Genomic DNA, 20,967 nt, shown 5'->3' on the forward strand with positions numbered 1-20,967 from the left:
CAACCCCCCCCCCCCCCCCCCATGTAGGATGTCGCATGGGCACGCTGGGGACGGGACAATGAGCCGGGGTGGCTGGACTCCTGGGTGCACCCCAGGGCCCACGTAAGCCACATCCCCATAGTGCCTTTGGGTGAGGGTCTGTCCCCACAACCAGCATGTCCCGGGAGGGGGGGGGTGACAGTCATGTCCTCCCCATGTCCCTGTCCCCGGTGCAGCTCTGAGCAGAGCCGTGGCCCCAGCAGGGTTGGGAAGCGCCCGGGAGGAAACACAACCTCCCCCCTCGTCCCCCCCCCCCACGGCTTCCTGCCGCCGTGACGTGGCCCAGCACCTGTTGGGGAGGGGGGGCAGCACCCACAGGAACAGCGCCGGGGCAATCGCAGCGCCGGTGGCCGTGCCGCGCGCGCGTCCCCGGGGTCCCCACGGCAGAGGCAGGGTGGCGGGGGCGAGTGGAGGTTTATTGCCCCGCGCGGGCGGCTCAGGGGCTCACGGGGTACGAGGAGGCCACGAAGCGCTGGCCGTCCCCGTAGAAGGAGTTGGTCCAGGAGTAGGTCTGGATCCGGGCGGCTTTGCCCCCCAGGCTCACGTGGCACCTGCGGGGACCGAGACGGCGTTGTGACCCATGGGGCCAGGGCCGCGGACGGCAGAGCCCATCCACGCCACCCCCGGGTGCGGGTGCCCCCCACTCACTGCTGGTCGGGCCGGGCTTTGTAGCACAGGGTGTAGAGGGCCAGGTCGAACTCGGGGCTGGAGCCCATGAAGACGGAGCCGATGCTCTTGAGGTAGCCGCTCCAGCGGTACTGCAGGGCCAGGACGTCGGGGAAGGCAGCCCACTGCGGGCACAGGGGCGCGTTCGGGGGACGCCGGGGACGGCCATGCTGGGGAGGGTCACGGGGGCACGAGGACTGGGGTGACAGTCACAGGGGGGAGATAGGAACCGTGGGGACGGTCATGGGGCAACGGGGACCCTGAGGTTGGTCGCAGGGGGACGGAGACCCTGGGGATGGACGTAGAGGAAGAAGGACCTTGGGGATGATGAGGGGGAAGAGGGTCTCTGGGGACATTCACTGGGAGGAGGTTTGGGATCTTGGGGATGGCCATAGGGGGACACGGACCCTGGGAACAGGCACAGGGACTCTGGGGATGCCTGTGGCTGGGATATAGGCGCTGGGGACAAGTCGGGGAGCTGCCAGGACCCGTGTCCCTTGGGTGATGGGAACTGTCCCCTCCTGGGGGGTCCCCTGTCCCCGCACTCACGGGCCCATCGTAGCTGTAGCTCAGGTAGTTGAGTTGTCCCGATTTCTCCAGCTCGTAGAGCTGGACCCAGCTGTGGCAGCCTGACACCGTCCCCTTCTTGATCTCCCCTGGGCAGAGAGCGGGGTGAGGACAACGTGTCCCCGTGTCCCCAAGCTCTGTCCCCCCATCCGCCCCATATCCCCAGGTCCCCATCTCCCCCTGTTCTCATCCCCAGGGACTCTGCCCCCTGCATTCCCTTGTCTTTCCCTTCCCCATGTGTCCCATATCCCCCCCGTCCCCCCGGCTCCATCCTCCCTGTCCCCCCCCGTGGTACCGTGGAAGACGTGCTCAAAGCCGGAGGAGTCGAGGGCCGCCCCGCTGGAGCGCGAGTACAGCCCGAACCACATGTCCTTCAGGTCAGCCTGGAAAGCGTCCGCCGAGGGGTACAGGCCTGGGGGGACCGCGGTGCCGTGGGGCCAGGCCGGGGGGGGGCACAGCCACCCCCAGCCCAGGCAGTGCCAGCCCCTTGCTGGCCCCATGGTATCCCCAGCCCCGTTTCCCTCCCGTCCCCTGTCCCCATCCCCTACCCTTGGCGAGGAAGAAGCGCGTGAGCGTGGCCATGACGGGCGTCCGGAAGACAGCCTCCAGGAAGGCCTCCTCCTCCTCCTCCTCCTCGGACGTCAGCGTCTCGCTGTGGCCCGTCATCTTGTCGTAGTTGTCCAGGAGGGCCAGGAGCCGGGCAAAGGTGGGCTTGGCAAAGAGCGTGGCCTCCGCCACGTACTTGAAGAGGCTGGGCCACGGGGAAGGTGAAGGAGATATGGCGACAGGAGCGGAGGCACAGGAGAAGGTTATATGGGTGGGTGGATATGGGATGGATGGACAGATAGGGGATGGCTGGAAGGACAGCAGACAGATGGATAAGGATGGAAGGACAGACAGGTGGACAACAAGATGGATATGGGTGGACAGAGATAGATGCACTGAGGGATGGATCAGTGTAGGTTGGATGGATGGATATAGGATGGAAGAAGAGAAAAATATATACAGGCAGATGGACAGATGATTGAATGGACAGACAGACAGACAGACAGACATGGATGTTTGAAGGACAGATAGATAGCTGCATGGCTAGTTAGATGGCCAGATGGGTGGATAAACCAATGAGCAGATGGACAGACAGATGGCCAAAAGGACAGACAGCCAGGCGGGTGGAGGGACAGACAGGTGCCTGGGCACTTCCCACGCTCTTCCCCCCGCTCGGCACCTCTTCGAGGCATAGTCCTTGCCGGCGCTGGCCTCCGAGGTCAGGATCCTGTGCTGCAGGTCGAGGATGATCTCCCCGCTGGCGGCCCGGTTCCCGTCGGCGGCGTAGAGCTGCTCCGAGACGTCCCTGAGCTCGTCGTCGGAGATGGAGCGGAGGGCGAGGAGCTCGGCCCGCTCGCGCCCTGGGGATGAGAGAGGGAGAGAAAAGAGAGATGCGGGTTCAGCGGGCGCCGCGGCTGTGACATCCCCGACCTGCAGCCGCCCCCTCACCGAAAAAGGCCCCGTGGGTCAAGCAGGGCAGGAGGCAGAGCAGCCCCAGCGCCGCTGCCATGGTGCCGTTCCCCCCCTCCCTCCACAGCCCAGCCGCCTGCGTTTATATCCCGGCTCTATCTCGGCTGATAATGCCCGAAGGCCGGCAGTGGCCCCTGGGAGGGGGGCAGAGAGCCCGGCCGGTGCCCTAGGGTGGGGGGCAGCACATGGGCCGCCCCGCGCCACGCCGCCCGCTGTTAATCGCCCCAGCTTCGTTAAGGCGGCGCGCGAGGCGCCGGCCCCGCTTACCCGAACCCGAGCGCCCAGAATCGCCCAGCTTCGGCTGCCGAGCTGCCTCCGACTGCTCGGCCCTTGCCCCGGCCGAGGGGGCTTGGGCTCCCCCCTATCCTGCCGTTCCCCCCCCCCCCCCGGGGGCCCCGGCCACACCCTTATCAACGGGGGCTGGTTAATATTTAAGGGACCAAATGTCGCCGGCCCAAGGCCTTCCCAGCGCCCGGGTTGGGGGGGGGACAAGGGACACCCACCCCCTCGCCCTGCATCCAGCTCTGGGGGGTCAGGGATGGACTGGGGAGGCTGGGGGGGGCTATAGAGGGGCCTTGGGAGATTATGGGGGCCATGGGGGCACCAAGGGATATATGGGGGAGGCTATAGGGGATCATGGAGCAATAGGGGAGCAATCGGGGTGGCAATAGGGGGCTTTGGGGTGCCTGAGGGGCTATGGGGAAGCCTAGAGAGATTATGGGGGGCCATGGGGGCACCTAAGGGTATATGGGGAGCTATAGGGGACCATAGGGCAGCCCGGGGGGGGGGCAATATGGGGCCTGGAAGTACCTGAGGGGCTATGGGGAAAGGGGACCATGGGGTACCTGGGTGACCATGGGGGCTATAGGAGACTATGGGGGAGCCTAAGGGGGCTATAGAGGCATGGATTAGTACCCGGGGGGCAATAGAGGAGCCTATGGGCACTTGTGGAGCTGAGGGGGGGCCATAGGCCTGTCCGAGGGGGCTGCTCCATCCAGGGCTCCCCCCCCCCATCCCCGTGGGCAACCACCATCCGGGCATTTGCCCCGGCGGCGGCGTCAGGACGCGCAGCGCGCATGCGCCGCCCCGCGGAGAGCGCACTTCCGCCCGTCCTCCGGGTCTGCGCAGGCGCGAGGGCGGGGCCGGCGCAAGCGCGCGGCGGCGGGCGTGTCGCGCAGGCGCAGTGCGGCGCTGCGCGCTCGGCTGGGATTTAAAGGGCCAGGAGCGGCGGGGGCCTACGCTGCCCCCCCCCCCCCCCCCCGCCCCGCTCCGGGGACCACCCCCACCTCGCTCCCCAAAATGGTGTGCGGCGGCTTCGCCTGCTCCCGCAATGCCCTCTGCGCCCTCAACGTGGTCTACGTGGTGAGCGGGGCCGGGCGGGGCGGGGGACCCCGCGGTGGGGGGCGGGGAGGGGCCCCGGGGATGGGGGGGGTCGCGAGGGGGGAGGGGGAGGACCCCCCCCGGGGGTCTGGGGTCTCTGGAGGGGGACCCCTTTGGGGGGGGGCTGGGCACCCCTTTTGGGGGGCTGGGGTCCCTAGGGGGAGGGGAGGGTGGGGACCCTCCTCTGGGGGGGGGGCTGGGTGCCCTTTGGGGGGGCTGAGATATGGGGAGGCCTCGTCGGGGAAGGGCTACAGTGGGCCCCCCCCTTTGCTGGAGGCTGGGGGTCCCTGTGGGGGCCCCCCCACTGTAGGGGCTGGAGTTGCTGTAGCCCCCCCCTAGGGGCTCTGGGGTCCTTTTGGGGTCCCCCATTCCTGGGAGAGGGGGGGGAAACGAATCCCTCTGCATAGGCTGGAGTCCCCCATGGACAGATGTGGCCCCCCCCAGGGAAAAACAGACACCCCCCTTCCCAGGAAGGGACTGGCAGTCCCTGCTTGGACAGGGGGGCCTTCACCACCCCCACCCCCCCCAAAAAAAAAAGGGTGAGGTTTTGGGGTTGAGCCCGGCCAGGCAGCCCCATGAAGAGGGGAAGGGAGCCCAGACTGAAGTGGAGGAGGAAGGACCCCCCCCCCCCAAGGTGCCCTGAGCCTCTCCAGGCCCTAGGCCAGAGCTGGGGGGCCCTGGTGCAGGGTTGGGGGGGGGCAAGCTGGTCCCCCAGACCCACAGAGGGGCTATGGGTCGTGTCCCGTCCCCCCTGCCGTGTCCACGTCCCTGCCCCAGGCCTCGTCCCCAAACTGACCCCAATTGAACCAGGCCCGGGGCCGGCGGGACCGTCCCCCCCCCCCCCCCCCCGGCCTCCAGGGGGGATCCGGGTGGGCAGGAAGGGGACCGGGAGGGGGGGGGGCTCAGGGAGGCCAGGCTGCTCCCGGCCCCCCTGCTCGGCCCCTCTAATCGGCTGGGCCAGGATGGGGGCCCGGCGGTGACGGCGCGGCGCTGGGGTGGGACGTTTCCAGGAAGGGGCCCCCGGCCGGCTGCCCGCCGGGCATCTCCCGATAACGGAGCAGACGCGGCCGCCAGCTCCAGGGACGGCGTCCCCTCCTCCTGCCCCGCTGCTGCCCCCGGGGGGCACGTTCAGCTCTTCCCCCCCCCCCCACCCAAATGCGCCGGCTCCAGGGAGAGCTTGGCCCGAGGCCGCCCGACCTCGCAGGGCCATGCCCAAAGGGGCCCTGGGGCCCCACGGCGGGGGGGGGAAGCCCTCTGCCACCCCCGTGGCTCCGCGGGGTTTTCCCGCACCCTCCTGACTCGCCACCTTCCTGCGGCCTCGGCCCCAGCAGCGGTGGCAGCTCAGCACGAAGCTCCCGGTCCGGATGCAGGTGGTGACGCTGGTGGGGGACGGCTGCGGGCTCTCGGGGGGGCCGGGCACCCCCGGCCTCACTCCGGGACCCCCAGCGCCACCCCCCAGCCTGCTGGGTAGAGAAGCACCCGGCAATGAGGGATTCACCCTGCTCCGAGCGGAGCAGCCCTGGGGTGACCCATCCCCATGCAGGCGCCAAGCCCCGCAGATCTCAGCCCACCCCTTGGCGGGGGGCGGTTTACAGCTGGGGAGGAAAACTGAGGCATGGGGGAGATTGGGGCCCCCTCTCCTCTCCCCGGTCCAGCGCGGCTCGGACACGCTGGGGGGGGGGCCGTGGCTGACGCTGCCCCTCATTGCAGCTCGTGGGGCTGCTGCTCATCGGCGTGGCCGCCTGGGGCAAGGGCTTCGGCATCGTTTCCAGCATCCACATCATCGGCGGCGTCATCGCCGTCGGCTTCTTCCTCCTGCTCATCGCCATCGTGGGCCTCATCGGAGCCATCCACCACCACCAGGTCATGCTTTTCTTCGTATCCTTCGCCCAAGGGGAAGGGACGGCGCGAGGACGAGGGATGGGCGACATCCCCCACGTCAGCCAGCACAGCCCAGGCAGCACCGTGGTGTGGGGGGGGGACTCAACACGGCTTAGCCGTGGCACGAGGGACACGGGGCCCTGGCCAGGACACGGCGCTGGGGTCACTGATCCCCCGCGGCCCAGCGCTTGCGAGTGCTTGAGATAGGAATCTAACCCCAATATCTCGACAGCGCCGCTCTGATCTGTAAATAACCCGCGGCAAAGCTCCGTTCTCCCCTCTCACAGCCTGAGAGAGGGAGCTGCCGATTCGGACCCCCCCTGCCCAGAGCCCACCCCAAAACGCAGCCCGGGGCTGCCCTGCCGGGCCCCGGGGATCCGAGTGTCTCCGTACACGGCCCCGGGCTGGGAAATACCTCCGCCGCGAGAGCGGGTTTGGCTGAGCAAGGCTTTAGCGAGGGCTGTTTTGCTTCCCCCGTGGGAAGGGAAGCGGAGGGGAAACCACAGCCCTGCTTGCAGCCCCGCACCCACGGGAGAGTTTCCCCTGCCGGCGCCGGCGCTGCCCGAACGGGCCCGAGGGGCGCAGGACGCCTCGGCCTGGCTCCGCTGTCGGGGCAGGACAGGCAGGGAGGGCAGCGGGCTTTATGGGACCACGACCGGAGCTGGCGGGGGGGGCCGAGGCAGCCCCCAGGCGCCCCGCAGAGGGTCCCCAGCTCCCCGGGCGCGAGGAGCGGGTGCTGCCGAGCCCCTTGCCTTGACTCCAGCCCTCCCCAGTACATGATCATCCTGGGCCTCGTCTTCATCTTCCAGTTTGGCGTGTCCTGCTCGTGCCTAGCTATTAACAGGACCCGGCAGGTGAGTCCTCCCCCCGTGCGGGGCCAGATGGGGGACAGGGCTGTCCCCCCCCCCCCCCACCTCTCCCTGTACCCAGCCTGCCCCTGGGGGCACTGGAGGCCACCGGCGTGGCATTGCCCCAGCCCGGGGACACTCAGGTGGGCACGAGGACACGCATTGTCCCCCTGCCAGCAGGGACACCCCTTCCCCTCCTTGGGGGTCCCTCCAGTGGGTGCCACCCCCCATGCTCGCACCGCTGTCCCTGCCCGTCCCTGTCTCCTCTGTGCGGGGGGGGGGGGTTGACCCGAGAGGGCCCCAGGGCCAGGGTTTAACGGCGGCGGGGCCCTCCTGGTGCCCCCTCCCTGCGCAGGAAGGTCTCTTTAGCTCCACCTGGCCCATCCTGAGCAACAAGACCAAGACGGAGCTGGAGAAGAACCTGGATTGCTGCGGGCTGCTCAACAGCACGGCTGACTTCCAGACCTTCCAGGCAGAGTTTGTCGTCTGCCCCGCGGTGAGTGGGGATGCCGGCACCCTGCCACCCCCCGGGGACCCTGCCCCACGTGCCCCACCTTGCCCCGCTCACCCTGGCATCTCTTCTCCCCCCCCCCTTGCAGAAGTGCAAGACCCTCCTGGGCAAAGACCCCCGAGCCAAGTGTCTGACCTGCGGCGAGAAGATGCTGCAGCACTCGGACGAAGCCCTGAAGATCCTAGGTGGCGTCGGCCTCTTCTTCAGCTTCACAGAGGTGAGGAGGGGACCCGGGGGGGGGGCCAGGCGCCCACGGGGGCCACACCAGCACCCCTAACTGCCCCCCCCCCGGGCCATGTCTCTTGCAGATCCTGGGCGTGTGGCTCGCCATGCGGTACCGAAACCAGAAGGACCCCAGAGCCAACCCCAGCGCCTTCTTATAGGGCCGGTGCCCTGCCCTGTCCCTCACCGGGGCCCGCGCCGCCCCTCTGCCCCCGTAGCCGCTAGCAAGCTCCTCCTGGGGACTGTCTCCGTCGGTGCCACGAAAGGTGCCCCCACCGCGCAGGGCCTTTGCCATGTTCCTGAGCCGCTGATCGGACGCGCTGCCGCCGCATGAAGCCTTTGGCGCGTGGCAGCCAGGCCCGAGGGGCTCCGAAGGAGATGGCGGTGGCACCGTGGGCGCGGGCCGGGGGCCGGATGGCTGGCTGGATGGATGGAGGCGGCCCATGGCGATGGCCGGCCCCGGCTGGAGCTGGGCTTGCGGCCGCGGACCCTGCCGGCCCTCGGAGCGGGCGCCGCGGCGGTGGCACCGGCCCCACGGAAGCCACGGCCCCTCTCCTCCGCGGGCACCGGATGGGCCCGGCCCCTACAGGCCGAGGCTCCCCACTTCATCCCCCCCCCATCCCAGTAAGCTTTGCCCCCCAGACTGGTGCATGCTGGTTATTTATACGCTGGGAAGGGGAAACAGGACAAGCAGCACCCGAAAGCCCTCGGCACCTTCCTGCCCCCCCCCCTTCACAGGGCTGGTACTGCCCCAGGGTGTCCCCCCATGCCAGCCTGGCATGGGGAGGACACCAAGGGCAGGCGGGTGCCCCCCTGCTGGGCTATTGACCCCCCCCCCACACCCTCTCCATACCACTGCTGAGTGGGACGGAGGGGGTGGCAGCACAGTGTATCCCCCCCCCCAGTCTGCCCACTGCCACTGTAGGAATGTCACCGTGTCCGAGACAGTTCGAATAAACGCCATTCCGTGACGCTGGCTCTGGCTTTCCTTGGGGGGGCCCAGGGTGGCTTTGCCCCAGGGTCCAGGCAGGGGGTTTCTCCCTCCCCATGTCCCCCGTGACACATGGGAGCCGGGTGGCCGAGCCAAGTGACAGCGTGGGCAGGAGGCCAGGCCGCCCCAGGCACTGCCCGCGCCCCTTTATTGGGAAGAGCAGCGGCTGGAGCTGAGAGAAAACCCGGTGCGCGTCTCCGCACCCCCCCCCACCCCCAAAATCCGCACCAAACCCTCATAAATAGCAACCAGCAGCCGCAGCATGGGGGAATGTGGCCGTGCCGAGGCCCCTTGTGCCGGGGCTCTCCGTCCCTCCCCAGTTCCGCCATGCGAGCAGAGCACCAGTGCAGGGAAGCCTCTTCCCTCGCACGCGGCTCACATGCGGCCGGGGGGTGGGGGGGGACCCAGGCGCCTGCCCCCCCCGCGCACACGGCTCGCACGGAGGCACCGCTCCGGGTCTCCCCGTGCGAGCGCTTCGCCAGCAGCAGCCCCCCTCCCCCGGCGGCACTGGCACTAGAGAAGGGGGTCGAGCCCCGAGTCCGTAACCGCTGTGCGGGCGGGGGGGGGGCACAGGGCTGCCCCTGGGGCCGAGTCCAGTCCTGCACGGCCCCCGCGGGGGTCACTACCCCTCGCCCGCGCCCCGGTCCTGGAGGTAAAGGTGCTGCAGTGCATTGTAGGCTGAGATCCGCTTGTAGGGGTTGAAGGTCAGCATCTCCTGGGGGGGGGGGGACACAGTTAGGGGGGGACACGTGTGTCCCCCACGCACCTGAAGGTTGCATGGGTTCTCCCCAGCCATGGGTACGTGGGGGTCTGTCCCCCCGCACAGGGCACCCCCTCGTGTCCACCCCCCCCAATCTCACCAGGAGCAGCTGGGCCCCCAGCGGCTCCATCTCGGGGACGAAGCCCTCGACGGGCTGGGGGGGCCGGGCCGTGAACGCGCAGCGGGGCAGGGCCACGTCCAGGGGCCAGTCGTCCTCCACGGGGAGCCCGATCATGCTGGGGGGACGACGGCGTCAGGGAGGTGCCAGCCCCACTGCCCTGTCCCCACCGCCCCAGGACCCCCCCCCCAAAAAAAAACCCTGTCCCCAACCCGCCCCTGTTGCTCCCCCAGGCACTTACTCAAAAATCTTGCCCAGCTGGTCGGCCTCCGAGTTACCGCAGAAAAGGGGCCTGGGGAGGGGGGGAACAAGGGGATGTCACCGGGGTGGGGACGCACCGCTACCATCGCCCACCGGCATTGCCCAGCCATGCCAGGGGACGCGGGGGCTCGGTTTGGGGCAGGGGTCTCCCCCGGGCCACATTCGTGGCAGGCAGCACGCCGTGACGGAGCCGTGGGGCACGCCGGGGCCTGCAGGCATGCGTGTCCCCCCCCCCCCCCCCGAGCCACCCCCCGGCCCCCCCAGTGCTCACTTCCGCCTGAACATCTCGGCGAAGATGCAGCCCACGCTCCACATGTCCACGGGCGTCGCGTAGGTCGACTGCAGCAGCACCTCGGGCGCCCGGTACCACAGCGTCACCACCTGCCCGCGGCACGGGGATGGGCTCAGCGCCACGGTCCCCGCGCCACTGCCCGTGTGTCCCCTCCTGGCCAGGGGGGGCCACCGCCACGGAGATTCGCAGCCACCCAGACCCAAAGTGCCCTGGATTCATGGCCACCTAGATCTGCGCCCCGTGGGACCCACAGCTTCCTCGGTTCACGGCCACCCGGTCCCCTGGCCACTAGGATCTGTGGCCACCTTGTCCCCAAGGGCCCCCCCCAGCCCTAGGGACACCCGGGACTGGTGTTTCCCCAGACTTGCAGCCACATGGACCTGCGAGCGTCCACAAATGTGGCCACCCTGCCCTGTGGTGGCTTCCCGGATTTGCTGTCACCCAGCCCCTGAGTCACCCTGACCTGTGGCTCCCCAGGCTTGTGGCCACCCGGGACCCACAGCTTCCTGGATCCAGGTGGTCATGGCTTGGATTGGCCATGGATCCGTGGCCACCTGAGCCCCACAGCTGCCTGGATCCATGGCCAACCCAGCCTGTGGCCACCCGGGACCCACAGCTCCAGGGATTTGTGGCCACTCGGCCCCCATGGTCACCCAGCTTCACAGCCACATGGCCCTGGGGCCACCCAAGCCCCATCACTGGATTTGTGGCTACGCAGCTTCACAGCTACGTGGCCCTACAGCCTCCCGGGACCCCTAAACTCCCCAGATTCATGGCCCCTGGCCACACACCACAGGGGTCAGGGCCATCTGGCAGCTGTAGATGCGGGCCAGGCCGAAGTCGGCCAGCTTGACCTGCCCGTTGCTGGTCACCAGGATGTTCTCGGGCTTGAGGTCCCGGTGCACGATACAGTTTGAATGCAAGAAGTCGAGGCCACGGAGGAACTGCCGCATGAGATCCTGCAGGGGGAAGAGCACCTGGTGTGAGCGACCCCAGGGCCACCGTGGTCCCATGGTCAACGTCCCGGCCCCCCACCCCCCCAACCCACCTTGATGGTGTTGAGCGGCAGGCCGGGCGCAGGCGCCTTGTCCAGGTAGGTCTTCAGGTCCTGGTCCACGTGCTCGAAGACCAGCGTCACCTTGGTCTCGCGCTCCGTCCGTGCCGTGGCACAGACGTCCATCAGCCTGGCCGGGGGGGGGGGGGGAAACGCGGCTCAGTGGGGTTCCCGCTCCCCGCTGGAGGCTGCGGGGTGGGAGGTGGCACCCATGGGACTCACCGGACAATGTTGGGGTGGTCGAAGTGCTCGAGGCGCTTGAGCAGGGCCACCTCGCGCACGGTGCTCAGGGGCAGCCCGTTCTCCGTCGTCTGCACCCGCACGTTCTTCAGCGCCACGAACTTGCCGCTCTGCAGGTCCCGCGCCTTGTAGACGGTGCCGTAGGCGCCCACGCCGATCTCCGCCACCGGCTCGTACTGCGCCCGCACCTCCTTTGCCATGTTGGCACCGCGCTCGGCCGGGGCCCCCGGCACCCTGCAGCACCCGCTGACCGGCACCGGGGTCAGCCGGGACTGGCCTGCACCCCACAGCCAGCGCCCCAAGGAGAGGGGTCCGCTGGGGGCACCCAGCACCCTGCAGCCCCTGGCATGTCCTGGATGCCCAGCTCAGACGTGGCCACGGCACCGTGTGGCCCCCTCCAAAGCCCAACCCCAGCACCCCAAGGCACCAGCACCCCAGAGCACCCTGCAGATCCCAGCACCCTGCAGACTCCAGCACCCCAAGGGACCAGCACCCCACAGCTCCCAGCACCCCAAGGGACCAGCACCCCAAGGGACTATGCAGATCCCAGCACCCCAAGGCACCAGCACCCCAGAGCACCCTACAAATCCCAGCATCCTGCAGACTCCAGCATCCCAGGGACCAGCACCCCACAGCTCCCTGCAGATCCCAGCACCCCAAGGCACCAGCACCCCACAGCTCCCTGCAGATCCCAGCACCCCAAGGCACCAGCACCCCAGAGCACCCTACAGATCCCAGCACCCCAAGGGACCAGCACCCCAGAGCACCATGCAGATCCCAGCACCCCACAGCTCCCAGCACCCCAAGGGATCAGCACCCCACAGCTCCGTGCAGCTCCCAGCACCCCAAGGGACCAGCACCCCACAGCACCCCGCAGCTGCCAGCACCCCTAGCACCCATGGATTCCCCCCTCCTCCCGCCAGACCTCTGCTGCTTCTCCCCTGTTGTTAGCACTATTCCCCCCCCCCCCCGCAACTCTACGACAACACGCCCCCTCCCAGGGACACGCGTGCAACAGGGATCCTGGGGGGGGAGGCTCTGTCCCCTCGTGCAAGGGGCCGGTGCACGGGGAAAGGCGCGTGCAAAGGGGGCCCGGGGGGGGGAGGGGCCGCCCGCGTGCAAGGCGCTCGTGCAAGGCGGGGGCCGCCCGCGTGCGGCGGGGCCGGTGCAAGGTGCGGGTGCCACGCGCGCACGGGGCTGGTGCAAGGCGCGGTGGGGGATCCCACGCGTGAAAGGGGCCGGGGGTCCCGCGCGTGCACGGGGCGCGTGCAAGAGGGCTCCGCCGCGTGCACGGGGCGCGCTCGTGCAAAGGGGCCCGTGCAAGGGGCCCGTGCAAGGGGCCGCACCCGTGCAAGACCCCCCTGCAAAGGGCCCCACTCGTGCAAGGCGCCCGTGCAAAGCGGCGCGGCGCGCACCGGGGCCCCGGGACTCACCCGAGCAGCAGCGCGCGTCCCGCGGGTTTCGGTGGCGGGGCCCGGGCCGGGGGCGGGGCTGGAGGACCGGAACCAGAGAGACGGGCCGGCCGGAAGGGCTGGGGGGGGAGGTGAGGGAGTCGCACGCCTGGGCCCCCTGACTTTATTGGGAGGGGCGGGAAGGGGGGGGGATGCTGCGTGCCGGTTCGCAGGGGGCAGCCCCGGACGCCTGGGTTCCTTCCTCCCTTCCCGGATGCCCGGAGTGGGGGGGCACCACCCCCCCCGGACGCCTGGGCTCCCCGCCCCGGGGGGGGAGGAGGGGTGATGGGGGTGGCGCCCCGGGCCGGACTCGAACCCGCGATCCCGAGCGCTGCCCGCCCGCCCCCCCTTCCCGGAGCCGCGGCGCGACGGCGCCCCCCCAGCGGGCAGCGACCTCGCCGCCCCCGCGGCTCCGGCGTCGCGGAGCCCACGCGCGTGGGGCCCCTCGCCCGGCGGGGCGGGGAGGGCTCCGGTAAGGATTCACCGGGAGCAAACGGCTGTCGCCAAATCCGCGCCTGTCCCCCACCGCGGGGCTGCCCGGGCCCCTCCCCGCTCCGGCACCGGCACCCCCCGGCCCCGGGACGGGACCGCCGAGACCTCCCCGGCCCCGGGACCCCCAGCACCAAGAAACCCCCCGGGACCCCGCCAGCCCCGGGACCGAGACCCCGAGACCATCCCCATCTCCCAGCACCAGGCCGGGCCCCTGGACTCCCCCCAGGCTGCCAACGCTGCGGTCGGGCCCCCCCCCCCGGCACCACGACCCCCAGGACCCTCCACCTGGAGGGGGAAGGGACCCCCGAGACCTCCCCAGGGCCTCCCGGGACCGAAACCCACGGGACTGAGACCCCTGGGACACCGAGCTTGGGCACCGGCCCGCCAAGTGGAGCGGACCCCCAAAGGACCCCCCCAGGGGCCGGGACCCCCATCCGGGGACGCCCAAGACCCCCAGCTGCGGGCGGGGACCCCTCCGGGTCCTCCGGCCCCCCCTCGTAGCCGTCACCGGGACCCGGCCTCTGTCCGTGGTGCTGAAAGGGCCCCAGCGCCGGGAGTGGCCTGTGGGTCTCACGGGGGACGGGGACCGCGGCGGGGGGCACCGAGCCCACGGGGGGGGGGGGACAGGGACCTCAGAGGACACTGGGACCATGTGCGGCACCGGGCCCACGGGTGGGACAAGGCCCGGGGAGGGCTGCTCCCCAGATCCACCCCCTGGCCCCCACGGGGCTCCCCCCAGGCCGGGGGTCCCCGCCACGTCCCGGGGCCGCTGTGCGGTGCTGGGCACGGCGGGGCTGAGCCCCACATCTGGGAACAGCTGGGCGTGCAGAGGTGGCACCGCGGGCCCACGCGTGTGAATACTGCTCCCACACACGAGCACACGTGTGTGCACACAGCTCCTCGGACACGCCACGTCCCCATGCCCACAGCCCCCAAGCCGCCCTGGTTTTGGGGGGGGGGGGCCAGGCGGTGCCCACCCCGGGGTTGCCACGTCCCCGGCACCGCGGGCACCCACCCTGCTGCTCCCCAGCTCCGTGCAGAGCGGGAAGGCGCCGGGGCACCCGGAGGGCAAAAGGCCAGCGCGGGGCAGCGCTGCCGGCTCCGTGCCAGGCCTCGCCGTGCCTGAGCCACCACGCACGGCTGGGTTGGCGTCAAGAGGCGCCGGGGGCCCCTGCGGGGTCCAGAGTCCCCCGAGCATTGACGTCAGTGCCACGTCCCCACGGGGCCGGCGGGGACATCAAGCGGCTCGGGGGGCAGCCGCGAAACGGGCACCTGAGGCCACGAGGAACCACCCGGGGGGGGGGGCAACGGCGGCGTGGGACAAGGGATGTCCCTGCCCTCTCCCTGCCCAGGGCCTAGCCAGCCCCGGGGAGCCCTGTTCGCCCCCACGGCACCCGGCACCACCTGGACTGGGAGCGTGTGGGGGCCGCGCTTCGCCCACCGCCATCCAGGCCACCCGGGTGCCGCCCGGCGGGTGTGGGGACGAGTCATGTCTGGGTGTCCCACAGCACGCCGGGGCAGCGGGCATGTTGGGGCAGCGTGGCACGCCTCACTCCGGGAATGCCGGGCTGCTCTGGCACGGAGTCCCCTTTCCCCCTGGAGCCCTGCAAGGGCGGGCCAGGGCTGTGCCAGGGTGCAAAGGCAGCACTGTCCCCCTGGGGTGGGCACGTCGGGGCAGGGGTGCCCCCGGGGGCCCCCACTGCTGGCGCAGGTGGCACTGGGGGCGGGAAGCCAGATGGGAGCTCGGGGCACAGAACGGGCTTTGAATCACACCGGGAAGCTGGGGTGGGTGGCGCGGGCCGATGGGAAGGGCTCAGGAATGGGGGTGAAGTCAGCGGCACCCCCCCCCCCCCCCCGGCGCGGCCCCCGGGGGCAGGGAGCGCCGCTTGCTGGCGAGTCGGTGCAGCCCGAGCGGCCCCGCGCCAACCCATAGCCTCCAGACGCGGCTGGAGCCCGGCCAAGCAGGTGCACCGCTGCCGCTCCCCGCTCCGTACAAACCCATTTATTATCCGCGGAGCAATAAATAAACCTTTAAATATCACTGCAGTGCTTGGAGCCTCCCCGCCGGCTGCAACCGAGAGGAGAGTCGGAAGCACGGACAGACCCGACCAGCCGGGCTCTGCCGTGGATGAGTCGGGCACTGCGTGGGGAGTCTCTTCCTTAAGAGCAATAATAAATAGGGCCCGTGGGCTTAAATAGGGGGCAGTTTGCAGACAGCCACCGCGGGGGCTGTGGGGGCCACGTGGGCCCGCTCAGCGGCTCAGGAACCGCAGGTTGATGTCCGTCTCGGGCACCAGCAGGGTCTGTGTCATGGGCTTGATGGGGCATCTGCCAGGCTTGGGCTTCACATTGAAGTGCAGGATCTGCAAGAGCCGGGGGGGGGGGGGATGAGCAGGGCTGCAGCGGGGGGGGGGGGACACGGCCGGCGGCGGGGGTCCCACTCTCACCTGCACCAGCGCCAAGTGGATCTCCAGCTCAGCGACGCGGCAGCTGACGCAGCTGCACTTGCCCACGCCGAAGGGCACCGAGGCGAAGGGGTGGCCGCCGGGCTGGTGGCGCAGCCAGCGCTCCGGCCAGAAGGCATCAGGTGCAGGGAAGAACCGGCTGTCGCGGGACGTGGCGTAGTGGCACAGCATGATGAGGGTCTGTGGTGGTGGTGGTGGGGGACACACAAGCAGGACTGAGCCGCAGCAAGGGGGGGGGGGGGGGGGCGCAGAGCTGGCTCCCTCTGCGCCGCTATCCTGGTAGTCTCCCAAATGGATGTCCCGGTGGGAGATGACGCGGGCATTGCCGAGGATGACGGGGTACAACTCGCAGCAGGGGGGATGACACCGGAGCTGGTGAGGCCAATGTGAGCCCGTGCAAGCCCGTAGAGGCCCGTGCGAGCCCGTAGAAGGCCTATGCGAGCCCGTAGAGGCCCGTGCGAGCTTGTGCGCGCCCGTGCGAGCCCGTACGAGCCCGTAGCAGGCCTCTGCGAGCCCGTAGAGGCCCGTGCGAGCTTGTGCGAGCCCGTAGAGGCCCGTGCGAGCCCGTACGAGCCCGTACGAGCCCGTAGGAGGCCTCTGCGAGGCCGTAGAGGCCCGTGCGATCTTGTGCGAGCCCGTGTGCGCCCGTACGAGCCCGTACGAGCCTGTAGGATGCCTCTGCGAGCCCGTAGAGGCCCGTGCGAGCTTGTGCGAGCCCGTGCAGGCCCGTGCGAGCCCGTACGAGCCCGTACGAGCCCGTAGGAGGCCTCTGCTCGCCCGTAGAGGCCCGTGCGAGCTTGTGCGAGCCCGTGCGCGCCCGTAGCAGGCCATTGCGAGCCCGTAGAGGCCCGTGCGAGCTTGTGCGAGCCCGTGCGCGCCCATGCGAGTCCGTACGAGCCCGTACGAGCCCGTAGGAGGCCTCTGCCCGCCCGTAGAGGCCCGTGCGAGCTTGTGCGAGCCCGTGCGGGCCCGTACGAGCCCGTACGAGCCTGTAGGATGCCTCTGCGAGCCCGTAGAGGCCCGTGCGAGCTTGTGCGAGCCCTTGCGAGCACGTACGAGCCCGTACGAGTCCGTAGCAGGCCTCTGCGAGCCCGTAGAGGCCCGTGCGAGCTTGTGCGAGCCCGTGCGCGCCCGTGCGAGCCCGTGCGAGCCCGTACGAGCCCGTAGGAGGCCTCTGCGAGGCCGTAGAGGCCCGTGCGAGCTTGTGCGAGCCCGTGCGCGCCCGTTCGCGCCCATGCGAGCCCGTACGAGCCCGTAGCAGGCCTCTGCGAGCCCGTAGAGGCCCGTGCGAGCTTGTGCGAGCCCTTGCGCGCCCGTACGAGCCCGTACGAGCCCGTACGAGCCCGTAGGAGGCCTCTGCGAGCCCGTAGAGGCCCGTGCGAGATTGTGCGAGCCTGTGCGCGCCCGTGCGCGCCCGTACGAGCCCGTACGAGCCCGTAGGAGGCCTCTGCCATCCCGCAGAGGCACGTGCGAGCTTGTGCGAGCCCGTGCGCGCCCCTGCGAGCCCGTACGAGCCCGTAGCAGGCCTCTGCGAGCCCGTAGAGGCCCGTGCGAGCTTGTGCGAGCCCGTGCGCGCCCGTGCGAGCCCGTACGAGCCCATACGAGCCCGTAGGAGGCCTCTGCGAGCCCGTAGAGGCCCGTGCGAGCTTGTGCGAGCCCGTGCGCGCCCGTGCGAGCCCTTACGAGCCCGTAGGAGGCCTCTGCGAGCCCGTAGAGGCCCGTGCGAGCTTGTGCGAGCCCGTGCGCGCCTGTACCAGCCCGTACGAGCCTGTAGGATGCCTCTGCAATCCCATAGAGGCCCGTGCGAGCTTGTGCGAGCCCGTGCAGGCCCGTGCGAGCCCGTACGATCCCGTATGAGCCCGTAGCAGGCCTCTGCGAGCCCGTAGAGGCCCTGTGCGAGCTTGTGCGAGGCCGTGCGAGCCCGTACGAGCCCGTACGAGCCCGTAGCAGGCCTCTGCGAACCCGTAGAGGCCCGTGCGAGCTTGTGCGATCCCGTGCGCGCCCGTACGAGCCCGTACGAGCCCGTAGGAGGCCTCTGCGAGCCCGTAGAGGCCCGTGCGAGCTTGTGCGAGCCCGTGCGAGCCCATGCGAGCCCGTACGAGCCCGTAGGAGGCCTCTGCTCGCCCGTAGAGGCCCGTGCGAGCTTGTGCGAGCCCGTGCGCGCCCGTGTGAGCCCGTACGAGCCCGTACGAGCCCGTAGGAGGCCTCTGCGAGCCCGTAGAGGCCCGTGCGAGCTTGTGCGCGCCCGTGCGAGCCCATGCGAGCCCGTACGAGCCTGTAGGAGGCCTCTGCTCGCCCGTAGAGGCCCGTGCGAGCTTGTGCGCGCCTGTGCGAGCCCGTACGAGCCCGTACGAGCCCGTAGGAGGCCTCTGCGAGCCCGTAGAGGCCCGTGCGAGCTTGTGCGAGCCCGTGCGCGCCCGTGCGAGCCCGTACGAGCCCGTACGAGCCCGTAGGAGGCCTCTGCGAGCCCGTAGAGGCCCGTGCGAGCTTGTGGGAGCCCGTGCGTGCCCGTGCGAGCCCTTACGAGCCTGTACGAGCCCGTAGGAGGCCTCTGCTCGCCCGTAGAGGCCCGTGCGAGCTTGTGCGAGCCCGTGCGCGCCCGTAGCAGGCCATTGCGAGCCCGTAGAGGCCCGTGCAAGCTTGTGCGAGCCCGTGCGCGCCCATGCGAGTCCGTACGAGCCCGTACGAGCCCGTAGGAGGCCTCTGCGAGCCCGTAGAGGCCCGTGCGAGCTTGTGCGAGCCCGTGCGCGCCCGTGCGAGTCCGTACGAGCCCGTACGAGCCCGTAGCAGGCCTCTGCCCACCCGTAGAGGCCCGTGCGAGCTTGTGCGCGCCCGTGCGAGCCCATGCGAGCCCGTACGAGCCCGTAGGAGGCCTCTGCGAGCCCGTAGAGGCCCGTGCGAGCTTGTGCGAGCCCGTGCGCGCCCGTGCGAGCCAGTACGAGCCCGTAACAGGCCTCTGTGAGCCCGTAGAGGCCCGGGCGAGCTTGCGCGAGCCCTTGCGAGCCCATGCGAGCCCGTACGAGCCCGTAGGAGGCCTCTGCGAGCCCGTAGAGGCCCGTGCGAGCTTGGCGAGCCCGTGCGCGCCCGTGCGAGCCTGTACGAGCCCGTAGCAGGCCTCTGCGATCCCATAGAGGCCCGTGCGAGCTTGTGCGAGCCCGTGCGCGCCTGTGCGAGCCCGTACAAGCCCGTACGAGCCCTTAGCAGGCCTCTGCGAGCCCGTACGAGCCCGTGCGAGCTTGTGCGAGCCCGTGCGAGCCCGTACGAGCCCGTACGAGCCCGTAGCAGACCTCTGCGAGCCCGTAGAGGCCCGTGTGAGCTTGCGCGCGCCCGTGCGCGCCCAGGCGAGCCCGTACGAGCCCGTAGGAGGCCTCTCCCCGCCCGCAGAGGCCCATGCAAGCTTGTGAGAGCCCGTGCGCGCCCGTGTGAGCCCGTACGAGCCCGTACGAGCCCGTAGGAGGCCTCTGCCCGCCCGTAGAGGCCCGTGCGAGCTTGTGCGAGCCCATGCGTGCCAGTACGAGCCCGTACGAGCCCGTAGCAGGCCTTTGCGAGCCCGTAGAGGCCCGTGCGAGCTTGTGCGCGCCCGTGCGCGCCCGTGCGAGCCCATACGAGCCCGTAGGAGGCCTCTGGGAGCCCGTAGAGGCCCGTGCGAGCTTGTGCGAGCCCGTGCGCGCCCGTGCGAGCCCGTACGAGCCCGTACGAACCCGTAGCAGGCCTCTGCGAGCCCGTAGAGGCCTGTGCGAGCTTGTGCGAGCCCATGCGCGCCCGTGCGAGCCCGTACGAGCCCGTAGGAGGCCTCTGCCTGCCAGTAGAGGCCCGTGCGAGCCCGTACGAGCCCGTACGAGCCCGTAGGAGGCCTCTGCGAGCCCGTAGAGGCCCGTGCGAGCTTGTGCGAGCCCGTGCGCGCCCGTAGCAGGCCATTGCGAGCCCGTAGAGGCCCGTGCGAGCTTGTGCGAGCCCGTGCGCGCCCATGCGAGTCCGTACGAGCCCGTACGAGCCCGTAGGAGGCCTGTGCCCGCCCGTAGAGGCCCGTGCGAGCTTGTGCGAGCCCGTGCGGGCCCGTACGAGCCCGTACGAGCCTGTAGGATGCCTCTGCGAGCCCGTAGAGGCCCGTGCGAGCTTGTGCGAGCCCGTGCGCGTTTGTGCGAGCCCGTACGAGCCCGTAGGAGGCCTCTGCTCGCCCGTAGAGGCCCGTGCGAGCTTGTGCGCGCCTGTGCGAGCCCATGCGAGCCCGTACGAGCCCGTAGGAGGCCTCTGCTCGCCCGTAGAGGCCCGTGCGAGCTTGTGCGCGCCTGTGCGAGCCCATGCGAGCCCGTACGAGCCCGTAGCAGGCCTCTGCGAGCCCGTAGAGGCCCGTGCAAGCTTGTGCGAGCCCGTGCGAGCCCGTACGAGCCCGTACGAGCCCGTAGCAGGCCTCTGCGAGCCCGTAGAGGCCCGTGCGAGCTTGTGCACGCCAGTGCGCGCCCGTGCGAGCCTGTACGAGCCCGTAGGAGGCCTCTGCCATCCCGCAGAGGCCCGTGCGAGCTTGTGCGAACCCGTGCGCGCCCGTGCGAGCCCGTACGAGCCCGTAGGAGGCCTCTGCGAGCCCGTAGAGGCCCGTTCGAGCTTGTGCGAGCCCGTGCGCGCCCATGCGAGCCCGTACGAGCCCGTAGGAGGCCTCTGCGAGCCCGTAGAGGCCCGTGCGACCTTGTGCGAGCCCGTGCGCGCCCGTGCGAGCCCGTACGAGCCCGTACGAGCCCGTAGGAGGCCTCTGCGAGCCCGTAGAGGCCCGTGCGAGCTTGTGCGAGGCCGTGCGAGGCCGTGCGAGCCCGTACGAGCCCGTAGGAGGCCTCTGCGAGCCCGTAGAGGCCCGTGCGAGCTTGGCGAGCCCGTGCGCGCCCGTGCGAGCCTGTACGAGCCCGTAGCAGGCCTCTGCGATCCCATAGAGGCCCGTGCGAGCTTGTGCGAGCCCGTGCGCGCCTGTGCGAGCCCGTACAAGCCCGTACGAGCCCTTAGCAGGCCTCTGCGAGCCCGTACGAGCCCGTGCGAGCTTGTGCGAGCCCGTGCGAGCCCGTACGAGCCCGTAGCAGACCTCTGCGAGCCCGTAGAGGCCCGTGTGAGCTTGCGCGCGCCCGTGCGCGCCCAGGCGAGCCCGTACGAGCCCGTAGGAGGCCTCTCCCCGCCCGCAGAGGCCCATGCAAGCTTGTGAGAGCCCGTGCGCGCCCGTGTGAGCCCGTA

General features: G+C 70.5%; 3 protein-coding genes across 3 annotated transcripts; 1 reads left to right on the forward strand and 2 right to left on the reverse strand.

The window, feature by feature from the left end:
- Positions 1–475: 475 nt before the first annotated feature.
- LOC106492773 (uridylate-specific endoribonuclease C-like) lies at positions 476–3,644 on the reverse strand. Its single transcript, XM_067313959.1, has 8 exons — positions 3,633–3,644; positions 3,055–3,148; positions 2,498–2,678; positions 1,821–2,023; positions 1,568–1,684; positions 1,255–1,361; positions 688–830; positions 476–590 (listed from the first exon to the last, which is right to left on the reverse strand). The coding sequence occupies exons 1-8, from the start codon at positions 3,642–3,644 to the stop codon at positions 476–478; spliced, it is 972 nt and encodes a 323-aa protein (XP_067170060.1).
- Positions 3,645–4,044: 400 nt separating this feature from the next.
- Positions 4,045–8,600, forward strand: TSPAN31 (tetraspanin 31). The gene is made up of 6 exons (XM_067314045.1): positions 4,045–4,149; positions 5,878–6,045; positions 6,822–6,902; positions 7,252–7,392; positions 7,496–7,624; positions 7,716–8,600. Exons 1-6 carry the CDS (start codon positions 4,087–4,089, stop codon positions 7,788–7,790), a joined length of 657 nt encoding a protein of 218 aa, XP_067170146.1. The 5' UTR covers positions 4,045–4,086; the 3' UTR covers positions 7,791–8,600.
- A 112-nt stretch (positions 8,601–8,712) lies between these two features.
- CDK4 (cyclin dependent kinase 4) lies at positions 8,713–12,839 on the reverse strand. The gene is made up of 8 exons (XM_067314044.1): positions 12,779–12,839; positions 11,328–11,591; positions 11,100–11,235; positions 10,843–11,010; positions 10,031–10,140; positions 9,740–9,790; positions 9,481–9,616; positions 8,713–9,335 (listed from the first exon to the last, which is right to left on the reverse strand). The coding sequence occupies exons 2-8, from the start codon at positions 11,543–11,545 to the stop codon at positions 9,243–9,245; spliced, it is 912 nt and encodes a 303-aa protein (XP_067170145.1). The 5' UTR covers positions 11,546–11,591; positions 12,779–12,839; the 3' UTR covers positions 8,713–9,242.
- Between the last annotated feature and the right edge of the window lie 8,128 nt (positions 12,840–20,967).

This window comes from Apteryx mantelli, chromosome 33, assembly GCF_036417845.1.
Source record: "Apteryx mantelli isolate bAptMan1 chromosome 33, bAptMan1.hap1, whole genome shotgun sequence".
Lineage (NCBI taxonomy): Eukaryota > Metazoa > Chordata > Aves > Apterygiformes > Apterygidae > Apteryx > Apteryx mantelli.